The sequence below is a fragment of the Dreissena polymorpha genome, chromosome 5 (genome assembly GCF_020536995.1).
Source record: "Dreissena polymorpha isolate Duluth1 chromosome 5, UMN_Dpol_1.0, whole genome shotgun sequence".
Classification (NCBI taxonomy): Eukaryota; Metazoa; Mollusca; class Bivalvia; order Myida; family Dreissenidae; genus Dreissena; species Dreissena polymorpha.
Window position 1 is genome coordinate 39591909 of NC_068359.1, and position 16156 is coordinate 39608064.

The 16156-nt window shown below is 36.0% G+C and overlaps 1 protein-coding gene across 1 annotated transcript in view; it reads right to left on the minus strand.

The window, feature by feature from the left end:
* LOC127882459 (uncharacterized) overlaps positions 1-16156 on the minus strand; it is a 152474-nt gene that overhangs the window by 102382 nt on the left and 33936 nt on the right. The window contains exons 12-27 of the mRNA XM_052431098.1: positions 14082-14238; positions 12992-13120; positions 9924-10040; positions 9274-9396; positions 8655-8777; positions 8160-8282; positions 7814-7936; positions 7304-7426; positions 6717-6839; positions 6143-6265; positions 5694-5816; positions 5337-5459; positions 4330-4452; positions 2317-2439; positions 1450-1572; positions 71-193 (exon numbers count right to left, since the gene is read on the minus strand). Of these exons, the coding sequence (XP_052287058.1) occupies positions 71-193; positions 1450-1572; positions 2317-2439; positions 4330-4452; positions 5337-5459; positions 5694-5816; positions 6143-6265; positions 6717-6839; positions 7304-7426; positions 7814-7936; positions 8160-8282; positions 8655-8777; positions 9274-9396; positions 9924-10040; positions 12992-13120; positions 14082-14238 (2002 nt within the window). The remainder of the gene's footprint in view (positions 1-70; positions 194-1449; positions 1573-2316; positions 2440-4329; positions 4453-5336; positions 5460-5693; positions 5817-6142; positions 6266-6716; positions 6840-7303; positions 7427-7813; positions 7937-8159; positions 8283-8654; positions 8778-9273; positions 9397-9923; positions 10041-12991; positions 13121-14081; positions 14239-16156) is intronic.

A 16156-nucleotide genomic window follows, 5' to 3' on the forward strand; every position in this document is an offset into this window, starting at 1 on the left:
CGAACAACAAGGGTGATGATCAAAACCTTTGAATAAATAAATAGGTCAATAACGAACGTAGGTTTCGAACCTGTGCAGCTATGTTCGTCTTCTTGTAGCTGAAATCCGGTTAAGCAGGAGCATTGATACCCGCCAAGTCGGTTAAAACACCTGTGCGCACAGCCGCTCGTGCCCGCTACGCACTCGTCAATATCTGTAACGAACGAGAAAACACCGATGTCACGGTTTACCCTAACAAAGCTGATTAAAAAAACCTTGTTTGCACAGACAAAAAAAATCATTCAGAAACTTATATTGTTTAGTTAGATTGCCTTCTGCATCAGCAATATCTCATCGTGCATACATTAAAGATAATTTTAACTGAAACGATAATGTTTGCTGAGAGAACATGCTGCTAGCGGAAAAGATAATGCTGGATCAGAATGCAATGCTGACTGGGAATACAAAGCTGGTACAGAAGACAACAATGGCTAACAATAATTGGCTCAATAGATACTGTTGGGTGTGAACTTTATGGTGGCTCAGACAACAATGATGGCTCAAAAGATAATATTGGCTGAACATTTAATGGTGCCTTAGTAAACAATGCTAGCTTAAACGATAATATTGGCTGAACATTTAATGGTGCCTCAGGAGACAATGCAGGCTCAGAAAATAATATTGGCTAAACATTAACTTGTGCCTCGGGAGACAATGCTGACTCAAAAAATAGTATGTGCTAAACATTTTATGTTGTCTCAGGAGACAATGCTGGCTCAGAAGATAGTATTGGTTGAACATTTAATCATTTAATGGTGCCTCAGGAAACAATGCTGGCTCAGATGATAATATTGGCTGAACATTTAATGATGCCTCAGGAAACAATGCTGACTCAAAAGATAATATTGGCTAAACATTTAATGGTGCCTCAGTAAACAATGCTTGCTTCGATGATAATATTGGCTGAACGTTTAATTGTACCTCAGGAAACAATGCTTGCTCATTAGATAATATTGACTAAACATTTAATGAAACGTCAGGAGACAATGCAAGCTCAGAAGATATAATAGGCTGAACAAGTAATGGTTGCTCGGAAGATGATGATGGCCGAAGAGACTCTGCTTGCAGGGAAGATAAATGCTTGCTCACATATAAAACTTGCACATTAGATTATCCTGACCGACGCTATTAGGATACAACAGTACGTATATACCGTAACGTCATTAACACGTTTATGAATCAGGTTGTTTGACAACATTAATAATAATAAAACACTTCAAGCAAGTATAATCTTCTCAAACACAGCTAAGGGAATTGTATGAATTCCAGGAACTTCGTATTATATATCACACAAAATTTGTAAGAGATTAGAAGTTCACATGTTTTTAGGTGAATCAGAATATATTAAATAGATAAAAATAATTTTTGAGTGTGTAAGAAATATTTCTGGATCACATGTTATTGGAATACCTGCGCATGTTTTATTGTCGACCTGGAGTCTGAAGCCTGTGCGGCACGAGCAGACGAAGCTACCAACGGTGTTCGAGCACTGCTGTTGGCAGCCGTGCGTCTCTGTGGCGCATTCGTCCACATCTGTAGATATTATGAGTCGCGTTCTAAGAAATTGGGTTAATGCATGTGCGTCAAGTGTCATCCCAGTATAGCCTCTGCCGACTGCACAGGCTAATCAGGGACAACACTTTCCGCTTTTATGGAATTCTTCGTTTAAAGGATTTCTCTTCTAAACGAAAACACAATTAAGGCGGAAAGTGCCGTCCCTGATTAGCCTGTGCGGACTGCATAGGCTAATCTGGTACGGCAATTTACACAGACGTATTAACCCACCTTTAAAACAAAGCGAGAATAATATATTGTGTATTAACGCATATTTATCTAAATTTCGTATAAACGAATTGTGACATGCAGTGGTATATAATATCAGTGTTTTATTGGTTTAATTGAACGATTTGTTTGCGTACTTTTCAAAATATTAAAAATTTGAAAAATAAAAGGCCGACAACATTTTACCGTTTTTCGTGTTCCGTTGCATGTGTTCGAAGGTCGAGTGACATTTGTTTATAAATTTGAAATACTTGAAATACATGTATAACGCACGAAGGCACAACAAATGAAAATTTACGGCGACAAAATAGCCCCCAAAACTGTGTGATGGGCTCCTAGAATTCCTTTCAAAAAGTCATTTGCACAAGAAGTAATAAGCGAATGATGGTTTTCAACCACGGCAAAATATAAGTTTCTATAAATGATACTTGCGCATGTATTGTTTCTTATTTTAATTACGGACAGTAAAAAAACTGTTTTCTTTGTTGCACTCACCGTAACAACTTTTCCCGTCGATTGCAAGAGCATATCCGGTTCTACATGAGCAACGGAAGCTGCCGTTGGTGTTCGTACACTCGTGCGCGCAGTCGTCCGTATTAGCTAGGCATTCGTTCACATCTTAATAAAAAATAGCCCTTTAAAATAAAAGTTCTGCGTTTTTTTGTGTGTTTCTGTTCTGACATATGTGTATGTTTGTTTGTAGTAGTTGTGTGTGTTGCTGTTGTTTGTTCGTTTTTTTTAATTAATGATGAGTTTTTAAGGGGGGGGGAGTCGGGGCTGAGAATAAGTAAATATTATTAAGTCATATTCAAAAAACAGTCCTATCACTTGATTTTGGTGCGTACAATTAACGTGTTTCAGTTAACAAAATTAACAAAAGGGCCATGATGGCCATGAATCGCTCACCTGACTAACCAAATACAATCCCAACCCAGTATTCATCAAGATAAACATTCTGACCAAATTTCATAAAGATTGGATGAAAACTGTGAACTTTATTGTCTACACAAGATTTTTCTATTATTTGACCTAGTGACCTAGTTTTTGACCCCAGGTGACCCAAATACAATCCCAACACAGATTTCATCAAGATAAACGTTCTGATCAAATTTTATAAAGATTGGATGAAAACTGTGACCTCTATTGTCTACACAAGGTTTTTCTATTATTTGACCTAGTGACCTAGTTTTTGACCCCAGATGACCCAAATACAATCCAAACCCAGATTTCGTCAAGACAAACATTCTGACCAAATTTCATGAAGATTAGATGAAAACTGTGACCTCTATTGTCTACACAAGGTTTTTCTATTATTTGACCTAGTGGCCTAATTTTTGACCCAAGATGACCCAAATACAATCTCAACCCAGATTTCATCAAGATAAACATTCTGACCAAATTTCATAAAGATTGGATGAAATGCGACCTCTATTGTCTATACAAGGTTTTTCTATTATTTCACCTAGTAACCTAGTTTTTGACCTAGTGACCTCGTTTTTGACCCCAGATGACCTAAATACAATCCCAACCCAGATATCATCAAGATAAACATTCTGACCAAATTTCATAAAGATTGGATGAAAACTGTGACCTCTACTGTCTACACAAACAAATTGTTGACGGTTTTTCTATTATTTGACCTAGTGACCTAGTTTTTGACCTCAGATGACCCAAATACAATCCCAACCCAGATTTCATCAAGATAAACATTCTGACCAAATTTCATAAAGATTGGATGAAAACTGCGACCTCTATTGTCTACACAAGGTTTTTCTCTATTATTTGACCTAGTTTTTGACCTAGTGACCTAGTTTTTGACCCCAGATGACCCAAATACATTCCCAACCCAGATTTCATCAAGATAAACATTCTGACCAAATTTCATAAAGATTGGATGAAAACTGCGACCTCTATTGTCTACACAAGTTTTTTCTATTATTTGACCTAGTTTTTGACCTAGTGACCTAGTTTTTGACCCCAGATGACCCAAATACAATCCCAACCCAGATTTCATCAAGATAAACATTCTGACCAAATTTCATAAAGATTGGATGAAAACTGTGACCTCTACTGTCTACACAAACAAATTGTTGACGGACGCACGCACACACGCACGCACGCACGCACGCACATACGGACGCCGGACATCACACGGTCACATAAGCTCACCATGTCACTTCGTGACAGGAGAGCTAATAATTATAAAAAAACTAACGATAAATTAACTCTTCTTGAATGACATTTACACAAGGGTATTCATAATGATTTTATTGGAATAAGCCTGGAATAAACGCTCTTGATTGGTGAGAATACTTAAAGGACTTAAAACACGGTATTAAATAATGAAGCTTATGTGCGGATTCTCATACTTGGTTAAAACGATAGCTTTTGGAAATCACATCACATGACCCACAAAGAGACAAATACACATACTTGCACATTTATAATTCGTGCATTTGAAAACAAGATTCTAAAACTTGTATTTATAGGTTCCGTTCTCGTATTTACCTATGCAAATGCGACCCGCGTCACGTGCCTCGTATCCTTCAATACAACTGCACGTGTATGAAGCCACCACGTTCGTGCAAGTCTGCGCGCAGTCGTGGGTACGCAGGAAACACTCATCTGTATCTGAAAGAAATACATCATATACTCGTACGTGTCCACCGGAGTTCCTCGTACACAAATATGATATTTGTTGATTTCGGTATTAGGTCGTATTTTATTTCGCGATTTTCAATTGAAAACGACTATTTGACGAGAAGCGTTGTAACAACTTCGCCCGTCATGAAACTCACAAGGCAAAACTATGTCTAGTCTATTCGTGTCTATTGCGAAATACCGGCAGCTACTGTCAGCATTCGAATCTCGCATTTAGTCTACACAAATATTACACTTGGCAAAGTTGGAAAAGTGTAAATTTGAGTGTCAATGAAAAGTAATTAATTGACAACAACTTGGATGGAGTTTTAGATTTAGCAACGAATCAGTCTACATTAATGCATCATCAGAGAAGTACGAACCCGTTAGGTGTCTATAGTAAAATAAACACGTTGGTCATTCGTCTTGCTCTATCACTTGTTAATTTCAAACTTAATGTAACTTAGATAGCAATATACTATTAAGTATCTCTAGCGCGAAGGCTGCTTTGTTTATTGGCGGACATTTCACTCGTGGTAGATCCTTGAACCCTTTTTGCATTGCACAAACTCTTTGTTTGATTCATTCCCTAGCAGACCGATTTGACTGGTTCCTGACACAAATCTTATAAAATCACTGTCATCATAGCAAACGCATGAGGATGGTAGATGTAATCCATATAGCCATAATTTATATACTAGTATCCTACATTGTTGTGTTTTTCCATTTGCATTGCTCGTGACAAGGAAATAATAGAAAGCACATGGTGGTAGGCATTGCAATCTCTTTTCAATCAACAAAACGTACAAAAATATGAATGGTAATTCGAAAGATATGTGTACGGAATTCGAAAACCGACACTGGTACAAACATACCACTGCACGTGGAGCTGTCTTGATTCAGCGTATAACCTGCGTTGCACGAGCACTGGAAGGAGCCGATTGTGTTCGTGCAGATTTGACGACAGTTGTCTGTCTTACCCTGACATTCGTCTACATCTGTTAAGATAATAATAATGTAAAAACCGATGTACACTTGAGAATTAATCGTGTGATTGTTGTTTTCCCCTAATAATCTTCATTTATGGTGCTTAGACAATTGTGAACACCACAAAGACTTTTCCATTTCCTATTTTATTAAGTTCATCGAAACACGTCAATGGATTTGGAATTTTGGTCCGAATATTGACATAGTTTAAGAACTACAAAGGTCAAGGCTGTGTGTAAACTAACCTTCACAGACTTGGCCATCCATGCCTAGTGCGAAACCAAGGTAACAGGAACAGTTGTAGCTGCCGACGGTGTTGTGACACTCGTGCTGACAGAGGTCGATGCCGGCGATACATTCGTCGGTGTCTGGAAATGTGTCACGGAATAAATCTTGAAAGCAACGGTTATACAAGTATGTAAAAAAAAAGGCGTTTCTTATACTAGCGACAAATGTAGTCACGTTACACAATGTAATTCATATTTATATTGCGAATATACTAGTACCAAGCACATATGTGTATGCACTGCAAATAAATATAAAAAGGTGCAACTGATGACCTTCAATTAGTCAATAAATATTATCTCCTTGTTCATACAAAACTTTTAACAGATAATCACAAGAAGAACTGACTGTACATATGACTTTCAATGAATTAATACCTGCTCATTTAAAACTGAGTGTATATACCTACCACTACACGAGGAGTTATCTGACTTGAGTGTATATCCGGATTTGCAGGCGCAACGAAATCCGCCCGGTGTGTTGCTACAAATATCACTGCAGTTATGCATTCCTTTGGAGCATTCGTCCACATCTAGATATTAAAAAAAAAACACAAAGAAATTATTCATGTTCAAAAAGGCTATCCGGCTAGCGAAGGGGTTCGTACGCGCGCTTCTCACCTAGGCAACCCGCATTCAATCCCCGCTCTCGGCGCATATAAGCATTTTTGGTTTGGACATTCCAGACTCAAAAATCATTCAGCCTCATGCGCTGAAGGATTTCATCAACTATGACATGCTCACACACTCATGTTCAAAGATTGTTTCCTTGGTTGAACTTTAAACAATGCGGTCAGTGCTCAAAACGTCTCACTTGGACAAGATTTATTCATTTACATGACAAATGGAATAAAACAGCTGGTACCATGGACAATTTTTACAACAGACGCATATTCAAGTTAGCTTATCTAAGGTCGTCGGCATGAAATGGCCAATGCAGGTATATATTGACACCGATATCTGAACAATTATTATTATGCTCACCGTCACACGACAATCCGTCTGTGTTCTTGATGTAGCCCGCGTTGCAGAAGCAGGAATAACTGCCGTCCGTGTTGAAGCAGTCCTGCTGACATTGGTCCGACCCGATACTGCACTCGTTTATATCTGAAGAAAAGTCATACAAGATGCTTTGAATCATCAACATGGGCATCAACATCCTTTTCTGGTCAACACTCCATTCTTGGCCATGATGATAATGTTCTTATTGTCATCCTAATTCTCCTAATTATCGTCTGCGTTATTATAATGGCCCCGAAAACGTGCACAATTATCATCATCTCCATTAATTGTCGATTCTACCATTAGCCATGTGATTATTGAGGTACAAAAGATATTTGTCAGAGCTAATAATAAATCCGAAGATAATGGAATGGGTAGGATTCCAGTCGGACTATATTACTTGTCCGGGAATTTTGGATACAGTGACATATCTAAACAAACGCATGTTCACTGTACATTATTAAAAGGAAACAACAACAAAAACACATTAACCATATGCCTATATGTAACCATAAACGACCAGTATGGAAACAAATACTTTCCTGTCATATTAAAGGTTACGTTACTACCTTCGCACGTGGCGTTGTCCGGAAGTAGCTGGTAGCCCTGGCGACAGGAGCACGTGTATGATCCGGGGGTATTGGTGCAGGTCTGGGAACATTCGGCCGTGGTCTGCCAACATTCGTTCGTGTCTGAAAGGCATCAACCACCAAGTTCTAAGCTGTTTTACGTTGTAAAAATTAACGAATTAACATCTAAAGACAATAATAATGCTAAAGCCGACATTTACTGTTGCAATGTGTGTGTGATTGTTCCACAATGATTTCCAAAATGATTTCTACAACGTTCATTAATTGGGTTAGAACAACTGTGGAGTGAATGACGAATATTGGTTTATTACACTGTTTCATTTAGTACATCTAGATCAAAATGCCTTTATTCACTTCTGCATAAATGCACGCATTGCTTGTCTTTGTAGCGGAATTTTATGTTAAAGTCTGAATACTGACAACATTTCTAAGAACATACCAGCTTCAACCGCCTCTACATAATATTGTATATACTGATAAAATTCTTACCTTCACAGCTGTAGCCACCTGTGCCTATCGTGTAGCCTTTGTAACAGGAACAGTTGTAGCTGCCGACGGTGTTATGACACACCTGCTGACAGAGGTCGGTGCCGGCGGTACATTCGTCGGTATCTACAAACAAGTCACGCAATAAAATAACAGTTATATAGCAAACCATTTAATAAGCGTTTTAATTAAGTCACATTGCACGATGCTATTTAAAGTTATATAGCCACTATAATATAATAAACTAGTATGACGAACTTAAATGATGTAAAAACATTGAAATGTGAAAACCTATGACCTTCAATTATTTCTCTTCTTGTTCATAAAAAAAATGATTGTATATGCTTACCACTGCATGATGCGTTATCTGACGTGAGTGTATATCCGGATTTGCATGCACAGCGGAATCCACCCGGCATGTTGTTGCAAATATCGCTGCAGTTATGCAGTCCTTTGGAACATTCGTCCATATCTAGATAAAAAGAATCAAAGATCGTTTTCATGTTCGAAATGGTTGTACAGTTAGCGAAGGGGCCGATAAATGCGCGTATCGCCTAGGCGACCCGGTTCGATCCCCAGTCCGGCGCAGTTGGTCCTCCCCCCTCCCCCACCGACTGCACAAAACGCACCAACATCAATAAAAAAACCAAATAGCTGGAAAGTGCTGCTAAAATTCAAAATTGGTCCAACATTTCTAGTCTAGTTAGTTAATTAGGTAGGAGTGCTGGGACACACTTCGGGTCCTCACATAATTGAGCAACAAGCTTCGAAACAACGACATACACAAACATTCACTCATGTTAAGAGATATAAATATTGATTTGTCTATGCTTTATATATTCACCGTCACACGACAATCCGTCTGTGTTTTTGGTGTAACCCGCGTTGCAGAAGCAGGAGTAACTGCCGTCTGTGTTGAAGCAGACCTGCTGACATTGGTCCGACCCGATACTGCACTCGTTAATATCTACAAGTATTACATGCGCGTTTTTTTAATCATCAACATGGGCATTATGCGATTCTGGTAAACATCTTATGCTTTCCACTGTTGATGATTTGCAACATTTTCGTATTGTCAACCTCATACTCGTTATCAGTATATGTGTCACTTTTGTGTCTGAAAGACATCAACCACAAATTTTTGAGAGGTGTAACCTTTTATTTATGTACGAATATTAATATGTCAACATTTTGTTCGTGTCTATAATTAATATAGAATTGCGCATTTTTTTTAATTCAATGAATATAGACAGTATATGCGTGTATGCATGACCTTGGAATAACCTATGCAAATGGTTTATATTTAAGATCTCTGCGAAATATATTTATTTCAGTTCCTCGAAATAGAAACACAATACTTAAAACAAACCGGAAAAGGTTTTCCAATACTTATTGGAGTTGCTATTATATTGAAAGATAAACTGCTTTTGCCCCGAAAATATTTGCATTATCGTATGATGTACCGTTGCAAGATTTCCCGTCTGATGTTAGCATATATCCGCTGCCGCATGCGCATTCAACACTTCCGAGGCTGTTATGACATTGTTGTTCGCATCCGCTTGTACCAATCAAACATTCGTCTATATCTAGTGATACAAAAACATGGTTTCTTCTAACATAGATAACATTATTAACTTACATAACAAACATTCTTATGTATAGAAAATGTATGTGTTTAGACAAAGATCAATCAATAAACAAGTTTTTTATGGATAGATCTTTGGTTTAGATGTGCGGGGTATTAAAATTATCTAAGGCGCAACAATTCAAAATGATGTTGTTCAAGTCATGGAGGTTTTACATTCAACTGGTCTTATTGGCTTGTGCCGAAATCTATAATGGACTCAGGTATGAGCAAATGCCTACCAATTCATAAACTCGCATTTTCCGGTCTACTTGTACATTTAAAAGACGTGATACCTACAACAATTTAATATAACAGAATACTTTTTGCACGTCAGTTAGCATTGCCACCCCAAATGATGGCAATGGAAAGTATTGTTGTAATATTAACTTAACTTCTTTTCCTGCAATAAAATATCGTAGAAGTCATTTATATAATCATGTAAATTTCCAAACAAGTTGAAAAAATGCAATATGAACGCCTGTTTACCAGTTTCACAGTGATCGCCGACATATCCTTCGGTACAAACGCACGTGTAATTTAGAGCTTCGTGCCAAGTGCACATGCCGTTGTTTAGGCAAGGATCTGAACTGCAAGGGTCGAATTCTAAAAATAAAAAATAAAATACGCGTGATGTAAGATTTTAAAATGTGTATTATTATTACAGTATTAATTTTGCGCTTTTAGTAAAATTGTCAAAAAAGTGATTGCATGTGTCTAATATTTGCGGTCAAAAAATTGTTTTAATTAAAAATTTGAAAAAAAATAAGACCATCAAGAACGACACTTAAGTCTGATATCTATTCTAATTAAAAATGGATATTGATATTGATAATTGTTCTCATCGTTATGTATATTTAGACGGGGATTACACCTTCTAACTACTTATGAACGGCAACGTGGAAGACAAGTCTTACAAGACATATCTTTTAAAAATATATTCGGCGTATATCCTGACTTTGAAATAAAGGTAGAATATTGACCTTTCTAAGTTAGTAAATTTAAAATAAAGGTCGTATTGTTGTGTTCTTTTTTTCACTTAATAGTCGCATGTCCACTGCCTTATATATTTGTTCTAAAGTGCACTTACATTAAACCATATTATAATATTCGTAGATACAAAGCTTTCCACGTCAAATCACATCATAAGTGTCCTCACATGAATTATTATGAATTTATTTCTTCGTCATCGAAACATATGGTATGTTGCTATTTGATTAAGACTCAGTTTTCTTTCCACACATTCAAATAACACTGTTACATCCGCGTGATGCTAAATTTGGTGTTATATCATATGCGACCATCGTTGTTCAAGCCCAGCCTGCGCGCTTGCGCAGTCTGATCATGGGCTACGCTTTCCGTTATTAAAAAATACGCAAGATTTCGTGGTATCTCATGAGTAGCCTATTCAGCATGTATATGCTGACAAGACTGCGCGGATTTGCCGGCTGGGCCGGAGCGACACTGGCAGCATATTGCATAAGACCTAATTTCGCATGACGCGGGTCTTTAAATTCTCATTGCGTCTTGAAAATTGCACAATCAACCACGATACTTTAAGATCGAAAATTGAAGTCAAACAGTGTTATTTGTAATTTTTTGTAACAATTTTTTTCGGTAGCCTTTTCTGGTTTGCATATGTCATACATGTGTGGCTAGATGATTAAACGATTTTCATTCTATCAAGGACACTATACTATTTCGGTAGTTTTGGCTCATAATACAAGACACATGACATTAACCGATAGGTTTTCATTATTTTTTTCCCTTAAATTCGTGTTATTTGATACTTTAAAAGCAATACTGTGTTATCAAGATTAGGCGTTTATTTATAGTACAGTCCGTCTTCCCCTGACGATTAACTGACCCATGACTGACCTTTAAAGTGTTAGGGATGGAATTTACCGGCAGTGCGTAATTGTTACTTGACCAATATGTGTGCCTGTGTTTCGTATGACAATGCAGAGAGTAGTCCGCATTTGAAAAGTGTTACATCATATACTACAAAGACGCGGTTATGTTGCCAATGTTCATTGGGATTATGCTGAAATCAGCCAAAGGAATAAATTAGGTGTATTTATTCGAGTCTACTGCCGTTATGTAAAAGGTATTTTAAGGCGGAAAGCTCGTATAAACATCTACGCCAAACGAGAGCGCCGTTGGCGTTGAAAGCCTATTTGCAAGATACCGTACAGGGAAGTTGCTGCTGAAGTAAATGTTACGGGATCGGACTGTTGACTGAATGAACGAGAGCACCAATGGCGTTGAAAGTCTGAGGCTGATAAGGATGGTCTATTTCAAAAGGATGCATTTCATTTATTATAAGACATAAGTTTATAAAACCTATATTTTTCTTATGTGTCATTGATTGTAAATTATGATGGTAGTTTTAACATTTTGATTTTGTGTTGTTTTTTTTTATCTGCAAAATGTGTATTAAGTAATAAAGCTTGTAAGAGAACAAGTAATCTTCAGTAACCTTTAGTTTCAGTACATTTTAAAGCAATTTAATATTGAATCAATTTATATGTTGTTACAATTTTTAGTTTGAAAGAAAAAATAATCATTTAAAATCTAACTATTAGCAGAGATTAAAAAATCTGACCTGTATAACAGCCCTTTATGTATATTGCCATTGTCAGCATTCAAATTTCCAGCAAATGTTACCTGTTCCCATTTTCTTATTCTTCAGTGTTGTTTTAATGGGCCATTTAACTTTGCAGAAGCATAATTAAATAACACAAAGTAATTAATCAAGTCATCATCAATTAACAGTTTCAAGAAGTTTATTGGTTCCTGCCATTCCATTTCAACGTTCAACTTTGTACGACCTGTTAATGGGGGACTCCTATGTCCACACATTCTCTACATCAAATTGATTTAAGTCGTTCAATTTCTGGATCAAAGTAAATAATTTTAATTTCAATTAACACATCTCTATTACTTTCAAACTCTACTTCATCAAATTCATAAAAAGGCAGGTCAGAATCCATGTCAGAATAATCAGAAAACATTGATCGTACTCCGCATTTTTTCTTACACATTTTCAAAGAATGAAAGTGCTTTTTGCCCGACATCCTTTTGAGCATATGTAAATTTCATTTCATAATTATCCAATGAAATTTTACATATCCATAAAGCAGGGCCTAATGAATTTAGTTAGTTATGTATAGATTTGACCTCTTTCAGATGTAAACACAGGAAATTGAAAGTAGTTGTGAGGTCACTATCAACAAGAACAGATTGTTTTTACGAACGAAATTTGTTTTAGTTTCTAAGAACGTTTTTTTCACGTAAAACGGTCTTAGAAAAATTTCCTTAACACGGAGTAAGCAATTTTCTTGGAAGAAAATGTTAGAAAAAAGTTTCTAAATGAAAAATTGTAAGAATTACCAAATACTATATTTAATATCTATTTCGTCTGCCCCAAATCAGGTAAGGCTTCAAAACAGTCAACCATTTCCCCATGTGATTTCGAAATTTGGTATAACAAAAGCCTATTTGCGTTGCAAATAGGCTAAAAACAACTATTTAATAGACTATCCGCGTTCCCTTACCTGTTTCGCAGTTGGACCCGGTATATAGCTCCGTACATGAACACGAGAAATCGCTGGTCCCTATGTCAGTACACGTGCCGTTATGTAGACATGGACCGTAACTACATGGAAGGGGAGGCTCTTTAGTTGCTTGAATATAAAGACCATCTAAACGTTAAAGGCCAATAAACATAGAGCAACTTACTTATAGTAAATGGCCACCAATGGTATAAACACCAACTCAAAGTTTAAGACCAACAAGGAATTAATGACCAAATCAAAGTCAAAGACCAACAAGGAAATAAAGACCAACTGAAAGTTAAAGACCGCCAAGAAGATAAAGACCAACTCACAGTTAAAGGCCATGTATACATGTAAGATTTTAGAATAAAATGCCATGCGGAAAATAATATCATTTCATAATATAACGGCAACCAAGAAAATATAAATAAAGATAAAGATTAAGTGAAAATAACCATGAAGATAAAGACCATTTAAATGGTAAATGCCACCATGAGGGTAAAAGCAAACTGAAAGTAAGAGAACGGCAAGAAAAAAAAGACTGACTTAAATGTTTATTCCATAAAGAAAATAAAAAAAACAATTAAGAGTTAGGAACCCAAAAATATTAGGAGCAGAAAAGCGTTAAAGACTAACAAAATATAAAGAATGACTCAAAATAAAGGCCATCACTTAAAAACAGAAGAACTAAATTTTGAGACCATAACATTGATAAAGACCAACTCAAAGTAAACGGCCATGCAGACGATAACAGCCATCTTAAAGTTGCATACTACTAAAAAAAATAACCACTTACAATTAAAGACAACAAAGGAGATGAAGAAAACCATCAAAAACCCAAACAAATACAACAACTTAAGAACACAAAGAAGAAAATAGACCATTACATTAAATTTCAAATACGAAAATTAAAATGCGATATAACATAGAAGATACTTTGTATAAAAAGCGAAACAATGAAGTCAGTCTTTCTTAAAGATCTATTTTTTTTTATTTTACATTGCACATAGTTAACAGTGTTTATTAAAAATCTGGGAATAGTCACTGATAAGTAAAGTTCAACCATTTTAGCTGATTCCTAATTAATCACCTTCGCAGGTGGCCGATAAGAGTGCTTGCTGGACGGAAGACAGGTTGCTGAATGCCTTAATGAAGAAGAACGTGTCTGATATATTGGTCAGCAGTGCTCTGTCGACGTTGGGTGTAATCCCCAAGGTGATGATCTTTATACCAGAGCTGCGCAGAATCTGCGAAAACAAGCTCATTTGAGCCGCATTCTGGGAAAACGGGGCTTAATGCGTGTGCATTAGTGTCGTCCCAGATATACCTGTGCATTTCGCACAGGCTTATAAGTGAAGACATCTTCCGCCTCAACTGGATTTTCGCTAAGAGGAGACTTCATTTAAACAAACAAAAATCCATAAAAGCAGAAAATGTCGTACCAGATTAGCCTGTGCGGACTACACATGATAATCTGGGTTGACACTTTACAAACATGAATTTAGCCCAGTTTTTTCGGACCGTGGCTTAATTGATCGGGGTTCATATTCATAAACCATTAATGATTATAAAAAAGATTAAGACCATATCAACGCCCTTTAGAGTTTGTATAAAACAGAGCAACAATGATGCTCGTGTCATGGATACAACTTTAAAAAATAAGAATGTTGTAGTTAGAGGTAGGAAATGGCAAGTATTTAAATTATGTATGAAATACTAGTTAGCACCGTTGAATGTGGCTCGACGTGAAATCACTTTTTAAACACTAGACTCTGCAGAATATCCATCATTCATAAGAAATGTATAAAATAATTACGGGGCCCGTAGAATCTTGATAAATCAACACAGTGATAACCCACGACGGGCCGTTGGTCGGCTTTATGAATAAGTTGTGAACATTAGTGTCGTCCCTGATTAGCATGTCATTTTAATTATTAAATAATTAACATAAACTACCATCGGTATTATATATATATATATGTTCAAATGTAAAGTGAATCAGGACTAAGTTATCAATATATTGAAAAAGTAAACAAACGCCGCATGGGTATAAGAAAACCTGTATTAAAATATGCCGACCGGTTTCGCACAGCTCATCAGGGCTAATTGTTTTTTTTTACACTTTATTGTTTTTGAATTTTGTAAAATTTGGTTCATCCTTGGGGTAGTTTTTAACATGTAAAAATTATTGTTCAGTACAACAAAAACCATAATAAAAAGCTTTGACAAACGCTGGTTTACTAGAGTAGAATATTTAATCAACCAATAATCTACTGCCTCTAATCCTACATGTAACATGTGTGGTATGTTTGCGCATAGATTTATAACATCAAACGATGTTAAAATAGTTTCTTCTGGTACTTTCTTAGGTAATTGTTGAATAAAATGTATTTTATATTTTACATTACTGTCTATATGCTGAACAAAAGGATTTAGTAGAATATATAATTAATTACTTAGTCTATTAGTTTCACAACTTTGTCCCGCAACAATAGATCTGAAAGTAAAGTCTTCTGGGTCTAAAAGTTCAATATATTCTGAGTTAAATTTTTTAACTACGTCCTGGATGATTTTGCTTTTGTGTATTTTTGGGAGTCCATAGAATGAACTTGTTTTCCATTTAAAATGTAAGAGATAATTTATTTCATCATTAGTTAATTTATTATTGATGTGGATTAATGTGGATTTCAAAGCTTTTTATTAAGGAAGGTCTTAAAATAATTATTGAAAACAACAATTTTCGCTTCCATGACAGATTTTAAAACCAAATAAAAAGAACGACTATGGGTACTAAGGTATACACTACATATGCAAATTTAGTAATGGTGTATTTAGAACAGAACTTGTATTATCAAATCAAAATAACATATGACGAACATTTTGTTTCAGTTTTTAAACCATTTTGGAAAAGGTATTTAGATGACTGCTTTTTATTCTGGTTTAAAAATATAAATGAAATACTCTCTTCTCATAGTATACTTAATAAATTGCACCCCTATATTAAATTTACAATAGAAATAAACAACTGCAAATAACCTTTTCTTGACATACTTGTCATTAAAAAATAAACACATATTATCACGGATATATACTACAAAAGTACGGATTCCAGTCAGTATCTCAGCTTTAAATCATGCCATAATAAACATACAAAAATAAACATTC